Consider the following 19,759-nt stretch of genomic DNA (forward strand, 5'->3'; position numbering starts at 1 on the left):
TTTGACGATATTTTTCAGATAAATTCTCTTCTTCGCTTCACTTTCTTTACGCACAGTATACAGCGTGCAACAATATCGTGCGAGGACAACCGTATTATAATTATAAAAAAAAAAAAAAAAAAACTTTGAAATTACATTACGTTCTTTTTGTTTTTTTTTTTTTTTGTTTTTGTCCGCATCGCGCGACTTTCTTCTTCCTCTGGTATAATAATCTTCATCGATTTTTACATCCATACATACGAGAATTGTTCCTACGTACATATGGATGTATAATACATCAGTATAGGTATGTACTTTGCACTTTTTCAACTGACTGAACTACATATGCGTTCGGGTTTGAAATTAGTTACATATATAAATTGTCGTTCTTTTTATTTCCATCGTACTTGAAGTCGCTCGCGCATGTCTTGATCCTTTTTTCCAATTACACAAGAAAGCGCTGTTCCGTATCAGATAAATTGATTTATGTGTCTATTTATTTATTTATCTTTTTTTTCATATATATATATATATATATATATATACAACTCACTCTACTTTCTTTCTTCATTAATTGGGTAAGTCTCTATTGACGAAGACATGTTTTACAATCAGTGTTAATTAAATACCTGTAAAAAATCTCGAAAGTTGAAAATAAATTGAAAAATCGTACATACACGCACGAGACGAGTGATCTGGCAACCGGTGTTTCAGAAATGTTCTCTAAACGAAAAACGGCGATAAAAGTTCTTACGGGTAATATTCTAGACAGGTTCAATGACAGAGTCCGTGTCGCGTATTTGAGATACGAAACCGTTCGACTTTTAAATAGAGCGTAAAGAGAGGAAGAAGATTGAACTTGTAAAGTAAGTAGTAAGGTATATATGTACCTTATACCTACCGCAATAAGGTTCGTTGAAACTTTGAAAGACAGGATATATAACGTCGAGATCGGCGGCTGGTCGGATATTATAACTTTCAGAAGCCGGGTTAAATCCGTATCTCTTTCTCATCGTCACGCCGCATTTTCGACTTCCTGACCCGGCACTATCTTCCGCCTTTACGCGGCAGATCGTCGTGCTCGACGGATGTTAAAAAAGAAATAAAGAAAGAAAGAACGAGAAATTAAAAAAGAAAACTCATCTCGCGGAAAGGTCTTCCAACTGTATCCACGATTTGCATATCGATTTAGATCTGGGTCAAAACGTTCGCTTATTATAATATGACCGCTCATTTGTACATCCTGGTATTATATACGAGGGTTACACCTTCGATATTCTCAACTCTGTATGATATCACACTCGTTGGCCCGTCATTCGTGTGTCTCCGCGTTAACGTTTGCACTCTCTGGATTTTTTTGCATGTGTGCCCGGTGCAGGAGATGCCTGTAAAATTGAGAGAAAGGTGTGTAGAAACGAAAAAAATAGAAGAGAAGAAAAACGAGGAAAGACGAAATCGCGGTTACATATTGTGTGTGTGTGTGTGTATTAAAAATAATAAAAAACGACAATAATAACCTGCTCTGCAATTTTGATAGTTTCTTTCGTTATACTTTTGTAACGAATCGAATGTTTCCTTTTGCTTGAATAAATGATTGCCGGTCGTGCGATGGAGATCAAAGGAAAAAAATAAGAATGAGGAAAAAAGTTCTATACTTACGCCAAGTCAGGGCTGCCGGAATACGGCGTTGATTCCCAAATAGCGCTAAAATAAAGGAGACGCAGTGCGTTTATATATTATATACGTGTCGGTAAAAATCTTAGCGGGTCAATGAAAATTATACAAATTGTTCTCAATTTTATTTTTAACGTCAGTGTAAAATTTGAAAACAATTGTCTTAACCATATCGGAGTTATTTTACTTCTAATTTTTGCTGATCTTACATTGATTCTCGTATTTGAGTCATTTTTTTTCAATTATTTCTTTTTTCTTTTCCTTTTTGACTATCGAAACAAGGCGTATGCAAAGATGAGACGGTTCATCGTGCACCGTTGATGAGAAAAAAAAAAAAATATCTTGCATGATGTATAAGTAAGGTGGGTTTAACACGTAGATGTCATATTGGCAGAGCCATTGATGTGCGAACATCAAACTACGAGTTATAGAATAATAACGTGTTCTTCACGGCTGATTAATTATATCTCGCTAAATTATAAACAAACTTATTATTTTCCCATCGATGATATTTCATAAATGTGGAGAGTAAAAAGTTCGTGTGTTGATTGTTGCATGACTCATGTTTGTGACATGCATTTTGAGTTATATCAAGTGGGAGGTGGTAGATTTTGAAATGAGGTTGAACTACCGTTATTTCCGTAAACACAAAAAAAAAAAAAAATAATAAAAATACCGGTACTCAGTAGTTTCAAATGAAATTCATTTTATTATACTTGTATTATAGGTATAATAATAAGGTAAAACTTTTATATTTTTATTTCCCGATAAATCAAGCTCGCTCCGCAGTAAAAGTAGCGAGCGAACGATATCGAATATTGGTTCTGTGCTGCGGATAACCGAGTTTTCAACCACCCTGAGAATCCCGAGAGTTCAGTCATCGGTTTATAGGGTAAATAAATTTCACCGCTCAGCCGGAGCCGCGATAGCGGTTTATTAGATAAAATCATTAATCAATCAGACCGCATCTTGCCAATATTTTCTCCAAAGTGTTTTCACACAGCTAGCGCAGCTGGCTATATACACGTACAAATATAACGTATTATACGGGACTTTCAGTGATTTGTTAAAAATTTTACATTACTTGCACGGATGGTGCATTATACGGTTTATAAATCAGAATCATAGAGAAGAGATACCGCGGAATATTAAAAACGGGAAAGAATCGATTACCCGGCATAAACAATTATCAATATCTACCTATATTCCGAACTATACATTTATAGCTGATTCGCACAGTGTCCCGCCGTTTTTAGTGTACATTACGCACGTCCATACATATTATACCTACACGTACCACATAAGTTAGGAATGGAAGTAGACGACGCTTTTGGGCGATTTTAAAAGGCTGGCAGCAGCAGATTTTTTTCCCTGTCGCGCGTGTCCTATGCGCAAATAATTAATTTTAACGACGCCGTTGGTTATTTTTTTTCGGTACCTACCCGTATCGTATATTCTCTTTCTATTCATTTTTTACGATATATTTTTAATTTTTTTTTTTTATTTTTACTCTTTTATTTCGTCGAGTGTACATAAGACGTAAAATACAGCTATACACGTGTACATCCACTGCAGCCGTCCTTGTTACACGTGAAGCATACGTCGTTATTTTACACACACACACATTATACATACATATGGAATGTACAAGCTATCTACTCGCCGTGAAATTCAAAACACTATGATGTGTGTATAATACGCGCAGCTTGAAACTGTCGGGCTGGCGAGCCGTGCGTATTTGATGCAATCGACGAACGCCAATCAAATGTTTGACGAATTTTTATACATTACAGTAATAGGTATAGGTGCTCGTGCAGGCCCTCGAAAATGAAGCGTGACCCGGATGTAAACGGTGTTGATAGCCTTGGAATATCGTCGTGCGGATAACGAACGTGATTTATCGCTTTGAAAATATACTGTTTAATTATAATATGAATGAATCGTGCGTTGTGGGCATGCGTAAATTTTAAACGAAATTAGGCTATCGTTTTTAAGATACGCGTAACGTAACCGTGTAACGTTTCAGAGTTTAGATTTTTAAACACCGCCGGTTTCTCATCGGCGATTATTCATTTTCTGTGTAACAGCGCGCTTGGAAACTCAGTGTAAACACTTTCCATCGTTATTTTCGTCTATTTATAAACCTTTTCAAAATTTTCCTTTGTTAGATGACCATTGTAATCAATTTTGCAGCAAATAATTACTATTGTTAATATTTGAACGGTGAGAGCATAAGCAAATATTTCAAGCTTCGCAAGTTTTACTTTATACCGTAGCGTTGTAGAAAATTTTGAAATATGTACGTGCTCAGGTCTCTCGTCAAAGTTTTGCAGAGAAATTTATATATCTTATACTCGCTCAGTGAAACTCTTCGAGTAATGTTGGGGAAATTTTTGTAACGTATAGCCTTACAATGTCGAGGAATTTTCTTTTTAAGGCAAAGTATGTAAGATACATATATTCTAGTAACAAATACTGTCGCAGTTGAGCTATCTGTACGGAATTCGTTATCTGTATAAATATAATAATAATAATAATAATAATAATAATGATCCCAAAGAGTAAAATTGTCAGTAAAATTCTTGGGAACGAGTTTTCACAGCTTGAAGACATCAAAATTATACCCCAATGAATTTCATCGCTGAATCGATGATTCACCCAAAGCAATATTATGCGTGCGTGTGTGTGTAATATTACAAACGTCGTTCCCAAAATGTACGTCAAATTCGATTTTGCAATCGTAACCACCAATTATTTATAAAGTAAAGGGTGTTTAAAGTATCTTCTTTTGAAATTAGTATGCTATTATACATGTTAGACACGTGTTAATGGCACATCTATGAGAGATATAATAACTTTTACGGTAAAAGACGAACGTATATTAAAAAACGATACTCTTTCTATACTTTATAACAGAGAAATCGCGTAACTCGGATTGCATACAGTGCATATATATACATATATTTGTGTTTACTCGTGTGGTTTAGATAGTTTATACATATTATACACCTATGTTTGTCCTACACACATAAGTGTATTAGAGGATAAGTATCGAGTATATAAATATATGCGGTAGATCAGGATAACGGCTTCGAAAACATCTCAGACATCCCCTTTATCATTTACGCGATACCTACCATGAAATTTACTCATATTGTTATTGCAGTAGAGCAATTCCTGCACTCCTACGGGATTTAAACAGCTCCAAAATCGAGTCTGTTTCACGCGACTGCGGAAAATTCCTTGGGATTTTACATCACCGGATTGATATTGTTTATCAAATTTATTCAAGCACAATGTCTTTTGCTGCATTTTCATAATCACACTCGATACCAAACGATGATCTTTTCTTTTCTTGTACAAACCCATGAATTATATCAAGATCTATAACGCGGAAAGTCGTTTGACAAAATTGAAATCTCTCTAGCAAGAAGACGTCAATTAGTGAACCAAAGCTCTAAGCTCAAAGCTCATGCACCACGTTACGCGGCATTGGCGCCATGAACGATGGTGTTGCGGCGGTTCGATGATCCTGCCGCTATGCCGAGTACGTGAAATTCGTACCGCACCATTATGGTCTGTGCATCCATTGCGTGGCAAATGCTAATTGAGTCTATAAGCGGCATCTGAAGGAGTAGATGACACGATGTCTCGGCAATGTTAATTGCCGACCGTCCAGCTCGTCCCGACGTTGCATTTACTTTGTGTTAATCCGATAGAAATCCATCCATCCATCCATCCATCCGTCCATCAAACCACTTTGCGTTTCTTCGTTAACTGTACAGCTACTCATTCGCTCGAATTTGTCTTCAATTTTTTTTGCACTGCAGTTTTAATCTCTTCCGTTTCTCTAATCTATCCATCGCGTGACTTTATCCTTCTTATTGGAGTTAGGAACTAGTCCAACCGTGCCAGTCGTTCCTATAACACAAAGTAAAACCGTGTTGATCGATTACTGCACATGCGGCGGTAGGTTAAGACGAGACGAACGCGAAACGCCTACCTGGGGAACATAAAATTAGCGAAGACATTTTTATCGCGTGAAATTCTACCAACGGATATTACGTCGGGTCGAATGCTTGCGTACATACACATACGTATACAAAATTTTTTGAACCATTGCCGTACTACGTAAGTAGCTTCGGAATTATCTTCATCGTTTAACGACGCGCGGAGAGAGCACTTGTCAAACCCTGTTACAATTATGAAACTAAATTTTTCCTCACTCTTCTCATCTCTCGCCAATCGTACGGGGAGAGGGGGTTAAAAAACATAAGTTTAACGTCTCGCGTTTTTACCGACTATCCATCCACCCACGATCATCTCCGTTTCACGCCTCTCGTGATCAACTCGAGGACTCGACTTGGGCCTCGAGTAACGCACGTGTGCGAAAACCAGCCCGAAGACAACTTTCGTTAAACGAAGATAAAAACTCGACTTTCTATTTTTTTTTCCTCTCATTATCTCTACCACTCTCTGAGTTATTCTGTCCTGAAAGGCGAACGGACCAGCCTTCACTTTGATCACACTGACCTCTGCTAGGCTGGGTTAAGTTGAGCCTTATAGACTCGCGGTTTGAGGTCACCGTTCACAACCGCGGGATCTTTTGTTGATCGTATGCATTCTGTACGGAACCGTGACTTTCTCTGTAACCAGTTTCAATCCCTCGGAATATACCAGCGCGATTTTTACTTGCACGCGTCACGTTTTGTTTTTCTACGACTTGTGCGTTGGTATCACGTTCGTTGCTTCTCCATTCTGACAAGCGGAACAGTGCAACGGGTCTTTGCGATAATTTCGCCATGATTACAACGGTCTATTTCTCGCACCGTCTCCACGTTACAATTATGACCGTGAGACTTTTTCGATTATGTAAAAATTGCTAAGAACTCGAATTTCAATTTACATTGTACGTACGCAACTCGCTTCGAAGGAACGTAAGGATTAATTGGCCATTCGGATAATGCGTTCGAGATTAAAGAAGTCAATTTTCATCGCGTATAAACAAGTTATACCACGTGTAAGATAATTTTACGCTGCTTTAATGAAAGCTTGAAATAATTTCTGGTCCCTGTAAAAACTGTAAATAACCTGTCGTTGGTTAGTCTTCCTAAGGACCGAATCTTGACGTACCTGTAATACGACGTCGTTGAGTGATAAGGATGTGGAAAGAAACTGCGCAAGTTCGGGCACGATGCAGTGCATCGTTCATTTACGAGGTCGAAGTTAATGGTAACGTTACTTCAAGGGGTTATACCAAGTCGCAGGAGGCCGGAAAAAGCAATTTTACAAGGATTTTTCATCAAGAGACATTTCAGTTTGTTAATATAAAAACTTACATACAGATTAGGGTAACATTGAACGTCGTTCCGATGTTTGTTATCTGTAAAAATAATGATTTTTAAAGGCGTTTTGCGGTGAGCGAGATATCTCTGGACTGGATCGTCTGAAATGAAAAAAGGACAGAAAAGATTTAGTTAATATAAGGTATTATCCGGTGTTTAATCGAAGGAATAAGCAAAATATTAATTTTCAACAAAACGACGGCTTCTCGAAAACAATAAAAATTTTCGCCTCAATTTGTTTGTAAAATGGAAAATATTTATTGACGAGAAAAAACTTTCGATCAGTTTGCGACTAAAATTCAGCTAGTACATCATAACAAAGGAATGTTTCTTTATTACGTTTTTTTTATTATTATTGATACATATTTTTAAAATCCAACTCAGTGAAAGCAGTTCTAAAATCTTTCAACGATTTATTCCAGGCTGTTTCGTTGCGTTAACGTTACCAACTTCAGCCTTGTGCTCTTTTTCTCTATTTCTCTTTTTCTCTTTTTACTCGTTTCAATCAAACCTCGAGGCATTGTTACAAGTAAGTCTGCAGTACGGAGGGTGTCTTGTTATAAGTATGAAATACAGAAAAGTACTGCAGTATTTCAGCTACGTGTGAGACGGATTGCGACTTGACGCCGTGCCAGGTTCGCCCCCCTTTTTCTAACAACGGGGACATAATACGTCGGTACTGCGAACACCTCGTCCTAGAATTAGGCCGTAATATATCAAACCTTGTATGCCTATATGTACACTGCAGGGGTTATTTCTAGGTCAAGTTTGAACCCAACCCTCGGCGTCGTTTCAATCAATTCCAGAATCGGTGCAGGATGTACAACCTATAAAGCACGTATCCCGTGCGTCATTATCGATCCTTTGAACGTGTCCGTACACATACATTTGTTAGTCCTAGAATTGTTTTGTTATTGGTAGATATTTTTTTTTTTTTTAATTTCTTTCCTTACTTTGTTTCGCGCAGATAACAACAATTCGTGTGTTATCATCGTACGTTATTATTTTACACCGTCGACGCTGGGTTCAATTCAAATATTAATTATTTCTGTGGACGTACATCGATATAATTTGTAGCGTAATAATGGCCGTAATTTAGTGACGCGAATGCATGAATTTAATATTTGTGTGTGCGTGTGTGTATATATGTGTGTGTATATATATATATATATATACACACCTATATTTATATAAATATACCTATAAATATAGCAGTGCGGCTTAGTTTTTAGGTCAAGAAGTCAACCGCTGTAATATGAGCGATGAAAAGAAGCGGGCACACATTTATATTAAAGCTTTGGCCGGTCGTGGTATTGAATATATATATATCGTATGTAAGTATAGTATGTATATTCCTGCAGAATCACGCGAACCGCCAATTATTTATATACGTATATGTCACGGTGCTAATTCAGGTGCAGGTGGTATTTAACCCTTTGAGTCACACATTATTGTGCTGAGTCAACTTTTATAACGAGATAGTATTCTGTGCTTTTTGGGCTCGCTAATTACGAATTCGAAATTAGATTTAAACAAATTCGAGATAACGGATCCAGTATGACGGACGAAAAGTTGAATTTAATCAAATTTGTTAAAAAAAAAAAAAGAACACTATTCAGGGGTTTTTGGGGACGCAGATTGGATTCGCCACACTGAATTTTCAAAATCTGATTTCAAATTCGTAATTGGTGAGCCCAAAAACTCGTGGACACAGTTTTTTCTCCGGATTCTATCGAATTTGAACTTTTCGTCCGCCGTACTGGATCCGTCGTCTTGAATTTTTTAAATCCGATTTCAGACTCGTAATCAACGACCCCAAAAACTTATGATTTATGTAAAACGTGTATACGTGTAGAGTAGGTAACTTTCTCGGAAATGCATTATTCCTTCAATTTTCAGAATTATTGTCAATCAATTTGTTTCTGACAATGATAATTTACATTATATCGCAATAATTGCTCTATAGTATTGAAAACCCATTAATATACTATCAGAAATAGCAAAAAACAACAAAGAAATATGTTAAAAAGTTCTCTAAATATACAAAAAATGAATATGAAATGAAGAAAATCAGGTTTGGGGAAGTGAAGATGATCACATGGCTTTGCCGCTGCACGCATGCGCATAGCAATGCGTACATGTGTGCATGTATCATGTTTACCGAGGCGACATCCTGTCACCTGCATCGGCTTTTGAGTTCCCAAGTGCGCAATTCACTCGGCTTCTCTTTCCGTACAACAAGTCTGCATCTTCACTTTGGTGGTCGCAACGCTTCTTTACCCCTTTTTCGGAAACTTCGCATTCAACGTGTTTCCGTAACGCGCCTGTGATGCTCGAAACTTTTGTACACTTCGCACACTTATAATCGTATTATCTTGTACTCTGCACATGTTGCATGAAAATATTCAACCCCCAAGACTCCGGACAAACAGATCACAGCTTTGTCCTCCACTTCAATCCAGTCATCAAGTTTAACGTTTCTTCTTCCATTTTTCTCTTCCGTTTACAACTTACAATTATCAGTCTCGGTACTTGTACTTCGAGAGGGATTTAGACTGGAACGATCTCGGGATTTGCTATTGTATAATCCTCATGATGTATGTAACAGCGCATATTATTCACGCTGCACGATAGTTGCGATTAAGACAGCGGCTTTGGCTGGTAGCGGATGCGGTTTAGGTACATAGTCTCTGTATCGTATTCACCGCTGTATCTATCTTAAGTAGCTCGCAATCGGCTCAAAAACCGGACGTCAACCTTACACACACCATCGGACAGTTGTTACTAAGACAACAGGTGTTGTCATGCGCTCCATGCGATACACGGTATGCTGTACATTGTCAGTTATATGCACGCACACACGTTACGGAGAATTGTAAATATCTTATATTTTTCCTTACGTTATCAACGTCTCTCCCTGTGTTATATATTATACGTATATCACGATGTACGCGTTATAATATGTATGTACATCGCAAACGCGATAATTTTACACCACGGTAAGGTACGTACAAGATGATAAAGTGTACGTCCGTAGCTTCGTTGGTGAAACGTAGTATACAAAACATCCGTTTTTTGTATGCTGAACGATAATGCGGGCTACTCCCGGAAATTGTTTATCCTCGGGGATAATTCAACTTATTTTAGGTACAAGCGCGATAAATACGCCCGCGTTTATGCAATTCTGTGGTAAATTGTCGACGAAAAGTGACGTACGTCGATCGGTATCGATGTAATCTCAAATTGCCTAAACGCTGGCGGACTTATCTTGGGAATAACAAATTTTATGTACAACATTTTTACAAAATTTGCGTCGTTGTTACAGACACGAACCCCAACGATAATATATTATGTATGTAGAGTGACGACGGTGACGATCATTAATTGGTTCCCAGTGGCTCGCTGTTCTTTTGGAATCAAAACTTGAAACAAGGTTTCTTTCTATGAAAATTTTCACGCGTCTATGATCAACGTGTCGTTTGTTTCTCTACGAGTCACTTGCTTCGCTACTAATAACTATAGTCATTGGCACATAAAATTTGCTCAGAAAGGAAACTCGTTCCTGTTTTGATTCCAATAAAAATAGCGAGCCACTGAGAACCATTAATAAACATCACGAAGTGATAATCATGGTAATGACTTGAACTTTCGGCTAACTTGTTTTCGATAAAAAGTAAAATTCGAGTTCGATACGTGATCGAGACTGGGAGTAATTTTCACATAACTCGCGTAGAATCGAACTCGCATTTTGTTTCGGACCGAAAACAAGTTGGCCGAAAGGTTACGTCATTATCATGAATATTACGTATCTACGTACATACGTGCCGATAATACTGGACGAATTTGTCTACATTAAATTTTTCATCGTTGAATATGCGTAACTAATTCTATAATGTCCTCTGAGACGTTTTCACACAATGTATCGCATACATGATATGCCTGACGTATTATAACTTATCCTGAATCGCGAATCTCGCACACGCGTGTAATAATTGGCGACTGCGTTTCACACGTGCCGAGAGAGTTTCCAGGAGAGGAATGAAACGTGCCTGCAGTTTGATGCCCTCCGCTTCTCGTCGCTGTCGGCATGTCGTCGTACATATCAATGATTAACTTATTGTCCGTGATTCGTATAATATTATACGGTTATCAGCTTGTGCCGCTTCTGCGGTCGGTACGAGATCTGGGTGTGCAATTATACACACTATGTTCACCGATGCTTCTGCGACAGTAGAAAAAATTTGCTGCAGCGGTGCATCGCGGAATATCTTTTCAAAGGCGATTTTCACACTATCGATTTTTTGCGTCGTACGTATTCGATATATATAATGTACATGCGCGTATCGAGATGTTCATTATTTCTTTGCGAAACCAGTTGCGCAAATTATCTGCGTATTCGATCGAGTCTGCGGCAAAAATCCGTTTTTTTTTTTCCACGCTATTACGTACAGGATTTCTTACGCACTGTGCATCGATAATCTGCATATTGACTTATACATAAATAGGATTTGCAAAACTCTGCTTTGTTAACAATTTATTCACCATTCAAAGTTTGTATATTTGATTGTTTGATAATATAAACGTGGAATCGTACGAGGAAAATTATACAGCAAATAGTTTCCGTACAATTTGTCAGTTTAAAATAACGATGATAGCTTTGACGGACCATGTTCGTAAATAATAATTAAATCATAGTAAAGAAAGGTTATCGGGACGGTTTGACACGGTACGAAATTAAATAGTCGAAACGTTTTTGTACGATATAAAAAAGGATAAATCGAACGGCTACTGCTGTAATTCCCGTGACACAGAATATAGGTACATAAAATTAGACCACCGATAGATCTGTGCGAAAGTTGTTGGAACGAGTCCGCGTTACAGATTGAAATACCTTTATAGCTTAATGCGATTCAATTAACGAGACGGAGTCCGGTTTTGTTGCCGGCAACCTTGATTGTCGCGAACAACGGGAGATAAACAAAATTCAAAATAAGAATATATCCGAAAGGTGCGATGTGTATTATACTATTGTGCGAAGCTGGGAAGGATCTCCAGTTTCCCGACGTTCATTATTGTGCGGTATGACAAATATCAAAGGTGTGTGTTACTTTGGCAAGTTTAAAATTGAGCGTTCCGAGATTTTTTTTGCATGAACTTCGTACGATTTATGTTACACGTGAAACTGAATATACACACATGTATATATATATATATATATATATATATATATATATATATATATATATATATATATATACACACAACGTACGCGAATTTATTTCGCGCTTTTATTTTAATTCCGCGAATCGAAATGCTGTTGCATGTTTTTTGGCAATGTCAATATATATTTATACACATATATTAGGGTGTTTTTTGTTTGTTTGTAACTTCTTTTTTTTTTTTTCTTCTTCTTACGTATCCTTCGAAAAATTAGTTTTTAGCCTGAAACGAAGCTTCGCGAAACCGAAACTCTGTAGCAAAATTTTAAAACGTAACTCATCCGGTTTGTATTTTTGAAAAACACTCTAACCGAAATATCTCGAAAATTATTATATTATTCCAAATATGTATAGCTTTTCAACTTGAATAGTTTTCCAAGATATTTCGGTTAGATTACTTGAAAAATTCAAAACCGTATGGGTTATTCTCTAGAATTTTGCTACCGAGTTCCGGTTTCACGTGGCTTCGTTTGCGGCTAAAAACAAACTTTTCTAAGGGTACGTAAGGAGGGAAAAAAAAAGAAGACAATTAAAAAAGAACCACCCTAACATATGCGTATGATTTTTCTTAAGCGCATAATTGAAGCAGTGAAGACGGTGTCAAATGTATCTATCTACACAGGTATTTACGCTTATAACGTGGCTGGACGGGATTGAAAAAACCTTGGAGTTACTTAGGCACCATGTACTAAATTGGTTGTAAAAACCGTAAACAAGTTGGGTGTCGGCATACCTACTTCATCGTCTAGTGTTGTTTCGGGCAGGCGAGTTCCACGGCTCGACGAGTGTTTATACCGTGTCTAGATGTGTGTATATATATAGTATAGTATGGATATAACTATGTATGTACCGTACACGTGTGGTATGGAGAAAAGCATGTACGGATGTACGTATACCTATGCATACGTATGCAGGTATTATACAGAAGGTGGCGGTCCGCTATCAAACATCCCTGTTAAAGGCAAGTCTACCAGTTATTGACACGCTTAGAACCAATTATTTAACCTTTTATTTTGCAAAATTATAAATTGACGGCAGGAGTTGAGAATTTCACGATTACTAAATCCAATTGCTAGGGGACTTAGACGCTACAAGAATTTTTTATTTTTTTTTTTTTTTGGTATTTTTATAAGGAGCGGACGGGAATTAATCTCAGGAAATGAGTTCAATAATTTCTTGATCAACGATAATCCTGATGCGTGGGTAAAAATTTTTATTCAACGTAGATAGAGAGTGATTAGTTTCATTTCAGCCATTTCTGTTTTGCGACTAGAAGGTTGTCGAAGAATTTTACCACGGGTTGCATTGAATATACATGTAAAAAACAACTCAACCGCAGGTGAAAACATTTCGGTAATATCACCTACACGTACATGTATCCATTGCATGCGTAAGGAACAAAAAAAGAAAATTGCCACGTTATTGCGAGTTTTTGAAAACTATCGCACGAAATGTCCCGCGGTTATTAAAAATTTTAATCCCTTTTCTTCAATTTTATTTTTGTTTTTTGTTCTCATTTGTTTATTTACTCACCACCGGCGATTTTATTTATTTTTAAGTATCGTGTAGAGTGTACAAAAAAAATCATCTTTCACGGAGTTTTAGAATTTTTTGACTAGGGGTTGGATTTTTACCGCTCCCAAAAATACAAAAATTCAATTTTAGATTAAATCACCCTGATCGATTGGATTGTAACTTTTTTTCAATGTATCCATTGTCGGAAAACAATAATTTCGAGACCAATATGGAAGTGGGTAAGCCTTTGGTTTAGAAGTTGAAGGCGTAAAGAGTAATCGAAAAGTGAGAACAAAACGATGAAAATATATATTTGTATTTTTTAAATTCATTCTTTTAATACAATTTTTCTAAATTTTTAGTCGCTTCGCCTGTAGCTTCCGAACCAAAAGCCCACCCACTCCCATCCGCCGTTCTAAAAGTTTTCGCATCTTAAAAAAGGATTCATAGCCAATCGACTGGGGTTAACCACTCGAATATTGGATTTTCGTATTTTTGCTAGCGGTAAAAATCAATCCCGCGATCCAAAAAATCTAAAACTCGGTAAAAGATGATTTTCTTTTTCGTACCCCGTACAGAAAAATCGCCGAAGGTTAGGTTCGGACGTGGGTCGGTTTGGGGCGGAATGCCTCATACACGCACACGCGCATCGTCACACGCGCGTATGCGAGGAGAGGAGGGGCATCGATAGCTCTAACCCTTAAAGGTAAATACAACGAGGTCTACATGGAAAAATGTGTTCGTAAGAGTCAGAACGCCGTGCGTCCATCGCGTGGTGGGAGAAGTGAGAGAGGCTGGCACATCGACGGAGCGGTTTCTCTCCCCCTCTCCCTCTCTCTCTCTCGCTCCCGCGCGCGGTGCCCGAGGAAAGACATTTTACCGTCGCGTCGTCGCGCCGCACACACATCCCTGAATACATGCACGGATACCTGTAGCAGCGGCCGCGGCAGCGGCAGCGGCAGCGGCAGAAGCTCGGCTTTCGAGTGCCTAGCGAGAGTCTATCGCAGGCCGAGGTAGCGAGCGGTCGGCATTATCGTCTCGCGGGCAGCTCTCTTACGTACGGTTGCGCAAGAAATTACAATTTTTAACAATCGCGATGGGTTAAATCGCGCGTTGTAATTTTAAACGTCGAAGCCCCACCTTTGACACCAGCCACGCTACGACGTGGACGCGAAGAACTTTGCTTACCTTTTTTCCTCACGTTTTTCTTACTGTCGTACGTGAAGTTTTTCTCCCTCCCTATCCTCCTCCTCCTCCTCCTCATCCTCCCCCCACCCTTTCCAACCATCACTCAAATCCACCCCCGACGCAAACTTTCCGCGCTCGTCGTGGTGTCGTGAAATTGTGCACGAGAATAGTCAAATTTATTACGATATTGTTTACGGTGTGTGATTGATATATCGTGAGAATTATTACTGCTTTAGATGTATCAGAGAACACTCGTCGTACCCGGTTGTACTAAATATTTGTCTTCTTTTTATAATACAATTTTCATCTCTGCAAAGTTGTGCGGTTATTTATAGCAGTTTTGTTTTAGGTGTAATCGTAATTTGTGCGGATATATATTGTGAAGTTTTACTATTCCGTTTGTACGTAGTCGCGTACGTATACGTGTACCACACACTTTTTCCTTTATCATTCTTCTTTTTTGCCGCGTATTCAAGTTCCAATCTTTGAGCGACGTGAATTGCGATATTGTCGAGTGAAGGTAACCTTCGATACCTTTAATATTGTGCGGGAGTTTTCGCGTCGACGGAAATACACAGGATTTGGCATCGGGAAGCTTCCGGTAATTTATATCGAGGAACCAAAGTACAGTTATGTGCTGCACGTTGTGAACGAAGAAACCCGGCGATTGTGATTCAAGGATCGTGAAGGATTTCGCAAACGGAGTAACATTGCGGACGAATAGGTTGAGTCAGTTTCGCTCCGACACGCGTTCGAGACTTTGAGGAGAGACTGGAAGACAAGTTTTTAATTCCTGTTGTAAAAGTGTTGTGTTGAATTTTTGTCTCGGAATGCGTAAGAAGTATAGAACAAAAAAAATCGTAAAAAATGGACAAGAACTAGATCAAAATTCGATTCCGAGGAATGAAAAGCGGAGAGGGAAAATCATATCGTGTTCCGTGAGATAGGGAGGATATTAAAAAGGGAGAAAACCAGCTGTTTGTTTTATCGCACAATGAAAATCGAGGATCGGGATATCGTCCAGGAAATGAAAATCTGCCAGCAGCAGTCGACCTTTTCTTGATTCAACGGAGGATTTTATAATGTGAAAACAAAAAAAAAAAAATAATAATTGCCAACATTGCGGCAAGAATCGGCGTATAATTATACAATTTCGAAATTGTATAAATCTTATATCCTGCAGCAAACGGGAAATAAACGAAGGAAGGGCAGAGAACGAGGAACGAGCCATTACTGGAAAAATTATACCTCCAGCGGTAATAATATAATTGTACTTAAACCTAGCGAATCGATCGTTGAAAGAAATCTGTCGTTTATAACTCGGTTCGATTAATATGAAGATCTCATCGATTTCATTTTCTTTAATAATTACGATGCTTGAATAGCGAGTAAAAGCCGTGCGAACGAAGATGATTATACCTGTATCGCAATACGAGAATGTGATATATATATATATATATATAGATTAACGAGACAAATTTAAACCATACTATACGTTTATAAATATACGCACGAAGACGAAAGAACAAGAAAGAAAAACGAAACTGCGAAACAAGTACCTTAAAACTACCAAAATTAAATATATATAAATATATATATATTTTATTGTATATGTAAACGAATAGAAGGATATAATACGGAAATATAATATCTGCAACATTTGTTTACACATGTATACACACCTATGTGTGTATAATAATAATAAACATGCGTATACAAGACTCTGTGTCGACTTTGAAAATTAGTCAAGTGTGTAAACTTAATTTAAACGAGAGTTAAAAATTTACAGACTTATAGATCGAGCGGTGCGAAGAAACTGAAGAAAAAAAAACAACAAGCAAACAAGAATAACGAAAATCCACGTTTGAGATTCGAAGCCCGGCGCCGACTGAATAACTTGCGTCGCCCAACAGCAACAAGTTATTCGTACACACATTCATCGACTCTTTGCCGTGGCTTGCGTGTGCATAAATATACGTATAGGAGATAATTAGCGACATTGTGCATTGTACGTATATCGAAGGCGCAAAACACCGCACGTGACTTGTCACAGTTCCGCTGTAGGTACAGCCTTCGTGATCGTGGCACGGCCTATTTTTTAATCCGGATATATATGTGTAAATAATTGAATATATTACACGAAGGAAAGGAAAAAAAAAAGCAAGAAAGAAAGAAAGAAAGGAAGAAATTGCGTCAGATTGTGGTTTCGTGTTATTATTGTGTACAATTGTGCGAATCTATGATGACGATGATACATTTTGTTGTTGTTGTTGATTCGGAGTTGCGAGATGGATGGATAGATAGATAAGCGGCTCGAAAGTCGTACGATACGTATAATTGATACGTTATATGTGTGATATTACATCGAGACCGAGGGGAGAGTGAGAGAAGCTGTTAATTGAAATTCTTAAACGACTACAAGCCAGCTCTAGTATACGTTGCCTAGATGATGTTTTTATAGTTGGTAGTTGAACGCGCGTCGCAGAGTTTTACAAGCCTTTACTCACGAAACGTCGCTTCTCCCGCGATGACTGTTTGAGATACAGTGACTTGTCGTATAAAACTTGCGAGTTTTATTAATAATTATTATACATTACAATCGTGCAGAGTGCTGCTGCGAACGTGAGTTTTTCAAGAGTGAGAAACAAAAGTAAATATATAAACACGCACATTTGTGGTGTCTACGATACGCGCTGTATAATAATAATAATTGATTCGTTTGATTTTCCTTAGAAGACGCGCTGGACGCGTTCGGCAGTGTAAATAATAGTTTGTTCAATCGCATTACGTAATCTATTATACAACCGAAGTCGAACTCTTCGATTCTATTCATCGTATAGGTAAAGTAAGCAATAAACGTGTGTGTAGAAGAGTCGTTGGTGGAGAAAAAAGAAACGTAAAGAACGGACAAAACCAGTGATAAACAACTTAAATTGTAATAAAAGTGTCGTACGTTTCGTAAAGGAGTGAAAAGATAAACTAAAACGTAGATAAATATTTATCGTACGATCGACGTCGGCAAGTGTTTCTTACGTACGGTAACCGTTGATCTCAAGGCTCGGGAAAAGGTAATTTTGAATGACCTTTCTACTCTGCGGTTTCGTCTTCAACTCCTCATCTTCTTCGTCCTCTTCGTCGTCTTTGCGGGCGAGGAAAGATAGGGAAAAAAATCAAATGCCAGTCGCGTCGGAAGACGACTGGGTTTTGCACCCTCCTAAGATCAGCAGCTCCATCACAACGGTCAAGGGTGGAACCATACAGAGCACAACCACCGCCTGGATGTCGCCTTACGCCGCCTGCAGGAACAACGATTCGCACAACGACAACGACAAACCTACGGGCAACAACAACAACGGCGTTATGATTCTTGAGGGATGCAGACCGCCGGCAGCAACAACCGCGAGACGATTTCTCAAGTGGTTCAGTCGCCTCGGACAGCCGCCCAACGGTAAATCAGGTACAAATCGCCTTACGCCTGGAAATTTACAAAGTATCGACTTGACCGATTCGTTCCAAATAAATTAATAAATAGGTAAATATCTGCTTGGAAAGTCGCGCGTTATTGTGCCGAGACAACTTTTACAGCAAGGCAGCATTCTGCGATTGAGAATCCGAAGTCGAGTTTCAAAAATTAAAGGTGACGGATACAATACGGTGGGCAATATTTTGAAATTTGATCGAATGCGGTCGAAATGCTAATTTATCATTTATCTAAAACATGTGTATATGCGTAGTGAGGTGGCTCTCTCGGAAATTAATTATTCCTTCGATTCCTTCGATTTTTTTCAATCAGATTGTTTCTAACAATAATAATTTACATTTTATCCGAATAATTACTCTCGAGTATTGAAAATCTATTGGTATACTGTGAGAAATAGCAAAAAACGGCTAAACTCTCGCAAAGAGCCTGTGAAGTTTACCATTTTAAAATACACACGTCTTTACTACAGTTTTTAGTGTATATATTTCGTCGCAGGACTAATTTTTTGCGAAAAAGTCTCTTGCTCGGAGAAATCGGTGAGAATTATGTTACCGAAAGTTGAGTAAAAATGTGTATATTCTAAACGGGAAACTCTGCTTTTGAGGAGATTTTTGTTTATTTATTGTCAAGTCTCGGAGAAATTTTGAAAAAGTTCAAAATAACGACGTGAACCTAAAAATGCACAAGGGATGTTTTTTTCGCGAAGCGAGAACATTTGACGGTATATATTTTCACTGTAATTCCTTACTTCCTTCCTCGTCCTCCTCCTCACCTTGTCTTATAAGTTGCGTAAGAGTTGATCCGTTTTGTTTATACAATATCAGTTAACTTTATTTTTCATTTCGCTCTGCATTTTTCCTCTCCTTCTCCCTCAGATCTTGTAGAAACAAACTTTAACATACCTTAGATTTACAAAGCTCAAGTTAGTCACGTTAATGTATCGAAACGTTGAAAAGAAAAAAAAATCACCATTTCGCACTTTTAGATTACCTGAATAAGTTGAATTTAGACTATCTGAGTTTGTTGCTGCTGTATTTACAGTTTACTAAAATTCAAGTAATCCTAAAGCTAACAAAATGACGAATTTTTCCACTTTTCACCCTGATTTAGATTTTTCGTTGGCAATCGTTCTTTTGACAATTTTACTTGACCAAGTTGCCTGATATCTTCTCGCGCCGCGTGCGGACATCGCAACTTTAAATAATCATCGTTACGTTCTCAATATTTGCAAATCTGATTAATTCTTTGATCGATGAAACTTTGAAGAATCTGCAGTGAAGTTTATTACACACCCGCATACGACTCGTTGTCGGCTTTCGTTTCTGTCTTCTTTTCCGTTTCGTTCAAAGTACTATTTT

The 19,759-nt window shown here is 38.0% G+C and overlaps 1 protein-coding gene across 3 annotated transcripts in view; it reads left to right on the forward strand.

Moving 5' to 3' along the window:
* Positions 1–19,759, forward strand: part of LOC107224814 (serine/threonine-protein kinase tricornered) — a 121,798-nt gene that overhangs the window by 6,800 nt on the left and 95,239 nt on the right. The window contains exon 1 of one of the 3 annotated variants that reach the window (XM_046731661.1): positions 14,739–18,377. The exons of 1 other annotated variant lie outside the window; for it this stretch is intronic. In XM_046731661.1, coding sequence (XP_046587617.1) covers positions 17,999–18,377 — 379 coding nt within the window. In that variant the 5' untranslated portion in view covers positions 14,739–17,998. Of the gene's footprint in view, positions 1–14,738; positions 18,378–19,759 lie in introns of those variants that run through there. One more of the 3 variants, XM_046731662.1, reaches the window with a different exon arrangement.

Source organism: Neodiprion lecontei, chromosome 2, assembly GCF_021901455.1.
Source record: "Neodiprion lecontei isolate iyNeoLeco1 chromosome 2, iyNeoLeco1.1, whole genome shotgun sequence".
Lineage (NCBI taxonomy): Eukaryota > Metazoa > Arthropoda > Insecta > Hymenoptera > Diprionidae > Neodiprion > Neodiprion lecontei.